The 3,997-nt window shown below is 65.7% G+C and overlaps 1 protein-coding gene across 1 annotated transcript in view; it reads left to right on the top strand.

The window, feature by feature from the left end:
• ATP8B2 (ATPase phospholipid transporting 8B2) overlaps nucleotides 1-3,997 on the top strand; it is a 16,045-nt gene that overhangs the window by 10,604 nt on the left and 1,444 nt on the right. The window contains exons 18-23 of the mRNA XM_029933473.1: nucleotides 170-435; nucleotides 786-869; nucleotides 1,026-1,271; nucleotides 1,400-1,538; nucleotides 3,475-3,605; nucleotides 3,743-3,988. Coding sequence (XP_029789333.1) covers nucleotides 170-435; nucleotides 786-869; nucleotides 1,026-1,271; nucleotides 1,400-1,538; nucleotides 3,475-3,605; nucleotides 3,743-3,988 — 1,112 coding nt within the window. The remainder of the gene's footprint in view (nucleotides 1-169; nucleotides 436-785; nucleotides 870-1,025; nucleotides 1,272-1,399; nucleotides 1,539-3,474; nucleotides 3,606-3,742; nucleotides 3,989-3,997) is intronic.

Here is a 3,997-nt window from a genome sequence, read left to right as displayed (position 1 = left end):
GGGAGAGGAGGGTCCTCCAGTGAGTGTGGGTGTGCGGAGGGGAGGGGAGGGGAGAGGAGGGCCCTCCAGTGAGTGTGGGTGTGCGGAGGGGAGGGGAGGGGAGAGGAGGGCCCTCCAGTGAGTGTGGGTGTGCAGAGGGGAGGCGCATTCTGAGGCACTGGGACCTGAGTGTGTGACCTTCGGCCCCCACCCCCTGCCCACCCGCCCCCAGCGGCCCACATTGGCGTGGGCATCAGTGGACAGGAGGGCATCCAGGCGGTGCTGGCCTCCGACTACTCCTTCTCCCAGTTCAAGTTCCTGCAGCGCCTCCTGCTGGTGCACGGGCGCTGGTCCTACCTGCGCATGTGCAAGTTCCTCTGCTACTTCTTCTACAAGAACTTCGCCTTCACCATGGTCCACTTCTGGTTTGGCTTCTTCTGCGGCTTCTCAGCCCAGGTAGGGAGCCCGCCGCTGGCCCGTCTCTGAGCTCAGGCCTGCCTTCCTGTCTGTCGGTCAGTCCCCCGGGGCCCAGCTGTGGTCTGGCTCACGGCTGGTCGCTGAGGGGTGTCCTGCTGCCTCAGGCTCGGGTGGTAGAGCACTCGACTCTTGGTCTCGGGGTTGTGAGTTCAAGCCCCGCGTCAGGTGTAGAGCTTACTTAAAAACAAAAACGGACATTTGTTGAGGGAACAGATGGGCTCCAGGAAACCCTGTAGGACGCCACGCACCACTCAGCAGCCTTTTTCTGCCCGACTTGTCCTGAAGAGGGGCTCACGGTGCACTCCTCTCCCCCGCTCTGTCCTCTGCAGACCGTCTACGACCAGTATTTCATCACACTGTACAACATCGTGTACACCTCGCTCCCGGTCCTGGCGATGGGGGTCTTCGACCAGGTCAGGATCGCCTGGCCGCGGCGCCCCGCCACCCCCCGGCTCGCTGGACCAAGATGGGGGGGGGGGGGGCGGCAGGCTCGAAGAGGGAGGAGGCCTCGGCGGCTGTGCCCTCATCCGCCCTGAGGCCCCCCGGGCCACCTGCTTGTCCCCACGCAGGACGTCCCGGAGCAGCGGAGCATGGAGCACCCCAAGCTGTACGAGCCGGGCCAGCTCAACCTGCTCTTCAACAAGCGTGAGTTCTTCGTCTGCATCGCGCAGGGCATCTACACGTCCGTGCTCATGTTCTTCATCCCCTACGGCGTGTTCGCCGAGGCCGCGCAGGACAACGGCGCCCAGCTGGCCGACTACCAGTCCTTCGCGGTCACCGTGGCCACCTCGCTGGTCATCGTCGTGAGCGTGCAGGTGGGGGGCCGACCGGGGCCCACCCCCACCCTCTGCTCGGGGAGGAGGCAGCCTCTGTCTGGGGTAGCCCCGGGAGGGGCAGGGGCCGGGGCCATGCTGTCTCTGCCTGTGACCGCTGCGCTCCACAGATCGGGCTGGACACCGGCTACTGGACGGCCATCAATCACTTCTTCATCTGGGGCAGCCTGGCGGCCTACTTCGCCATCCTCTTTGCCATGCACAGCGACGGGCTCTTCAGCATGTTCCCAAACCAGTTCCGGTTCGTGGGTGAGTCCTCAGGGCTGCTTCCTGAGTCGGGGGCCCGCTCTCCTGGACCAGCGGGGCATCTGTCGGGCCCTCCTCGTGCTAGGCCTTCTGTGACGTGTGTCTGACACAGGGCCGGCCCTCAGAGGGCGTGAGCATGCAGAACGGTCTGGCAGGCCGTGCAGGGTCGGGCTCACAGGGAGGTCAGGGTGGAGCAGGAGCAGACCTCGGGGCGGCAGGACGGCTGGAGGGAGGTGGTCAGGGCAGCCCCGAGGAGGAGGCTGCCGTGAACGGAGCCGAGGCCGTGCGCGCTGGCTCCAGGCCGGAGCTCCAGAGGTGCGAATGGCCGGGAAGGTCCTGCGTCCAGGTGTCGGAACGCCAGGCTGGCAGAATTGCTCCTCGTTTGCTAGGAGTCTTTTTCTGTTGTTTCCTTGAGGAAAGGGAGGGCGTGGCATCAAAGGGTTCCTGTAGGTGCAGCGTGGTGCAGCGTGGTGCACTGTGGTGCAGTGAGGAGGCAGTGTGGTAGCAGCGAGGTGCAGCGAGGCGCAGCGTGATGCAGTGTGGTGCAGTGAGGCGCAGCATGGTGCAGTGAGGAGGCAGTGTGGTGCAGTGTGGTGGCAGCATGGTAGCAGCGAGGTGCAGTGAGGCACAGCATGGTGCAGTGAGGCGCAGCATGGTGCAGCGAGGAGGCAGTGTGGTGCAGCGAGGTGACTGCATGGTGCAGCGAGGAGGCAGTGTGGTGCAGTGTGGTGGCAGCGAGGCGCAGCGTGGTACAGCGAGGAGGCAGCGTGGTGACTGCGTGATGCAGCGAGGAGGCAGCGAGGCACAGCGTGATGCAGCGTGTTGGCTGTGTGGCCCAGCGTGGTGGCAGCAGGGTACAGCGTGGTGGTAGCCAGGAGGCAGTGTGGTGCAGCGTGGTGCAGCGTGGTGGCAGCGTGGTGGCAGCGTGGTGGCAGCAGGGTACAGCGTGGTGGTAGCGAGGGGCAGCAAGGAGGCTGTGGATAGAGTGCTGGCCATTCCCGGGGGCCCGCGGCCGTGGCTGGGGACACAAAGGAGGGCATGTGCAGGGCTCATACTTGCTTTAGTTCTGTCCGTCCGTCCGTCCGTCCTGGGGGCACCCAGTCAGCACCTGGGTATGCCCACCCCTCTGCCGGGTGCTGAGGGGGCAGGAGTTAACCACAGGCAGCATCCTTGCTCTCCTGGATTTCGTGTCAGGGGGAGAAATAAGCAGTTTACAAGTTAGCAGATAGAACATCCAGAACCAGTAAGGGTTATGAAAACCATGGGGCAGGGTGGAAAGGGACGGGCAGCCAGGGAAGACCTTGGAGGAGGGACACTGGCACAGAGAAGTGGGAACACAAGGAGAGGACAGCCGGGCGGAGACAGCCCGGACGCGAGCTGGAGGAGGGGCTTGCCGCAGGGGCCCCAGCAGCAGGAGTGCAGGCTGCGGGCAGGCCCGGCTGTGTGCGTGTCTCGGGGTAAGAGTGCGCCTAGATCATCAAGCGCTTCTCGCTCAAGGCAGAAGTTTGAATTACAATGGAAACACGATAGGAAACTACTGCAGAGTTATGAGTGGGGAAGCGTCCGAGATCCGTTTGTGCATAAAGGACAGCTTTTACTGGCTGTGGAGGACAAGGCGCCCAGGACACGGGCGGAAGTGTGGAGACCATCAGCAGGCTCTGTGACGAGCTGGGGGAGGGTGTGCGGGAGGCGGCGGCGGCCTTGACAGGTGCACGAGGAGTCTGGCGGAGGAATCAGGGTTGACTCGAGGCCTTTTGGAGCAGCTGAGTGGGTGGTGGTGTGTTCTGAGCTGGGAAGCCCGGAAGCAGGTAGGGGTCGGGGGCGCGAGGCTGTGAGACACAGCAGGGGTGTCCAGTCGAGGTCCGAGACTCTGGGGAAACACGTCTGGGGAGCTGATGAGGGTTCCCTTGGGCCGCCATGGCCCCGCCCCGCGCCGCAGGCAACGCGCAGAGCACCCTGGCCCAGCCGGCCGTGTGGCTCACCATCGCGCTCACCACGGTGGTCTGCATCCTGCCCGTGCTCGCCTTTCGCTTCCTCAAGCTGAGCCTGAAGCCGGATCTCTCGGACACGGTGAGTAGCCGGCTGTCTGCTTTGGGGGTGCGACCCCGTGCCAGCACTCCAGGCCCCCTCTGCCCCTGCCCCTGCGCTCCCAGCCCCCTCTCGGTAGGGTCCCCCCACGTGACTCCCGCCCCCCCTCCCGCCCCCAGGTCCGCTACAGCCAGCTGGTGAGGAAGAAGCGGGCCCAGCACCGCTGCGCGCGGAGGCCCGGCCGCGGCAGCTCCCGGCGCTCGGGCTACGCCTTCGCGCACCAGGAGGGCTTCGGGGAGCTCATCATGTCCGGCAAGAACATGCGGCTCAGCTCCCTGGCGCTGGCCGGCTTCGCCCCGCGCTCCGGCTCCGGCTGGATCGAGAGCCTGCGCCGCAAGCGGAGCGACAGCCCGGGCAGCCCCGGCGGCGGCGCG

Source organism: Suricata suricatta, chromosome 3, assembly GCF_006229205.1.
Source record: "Suricata suricatta isolate VVHF042 chromosome 3, meerkat_22Aug2017_6uvM2_HiC, whole genome shotgun sequence".
Lineage (NCBI taxonomy): Eukaryota > Metazoa > Chordata > Mammalia > Carnivora > Herpestidae > Suricata > Suricata suricatta.
Note: the sequence above shows the minus strand (reverse complement) of the source record. Positions and strands in the feature narration are given on the sequence as shown.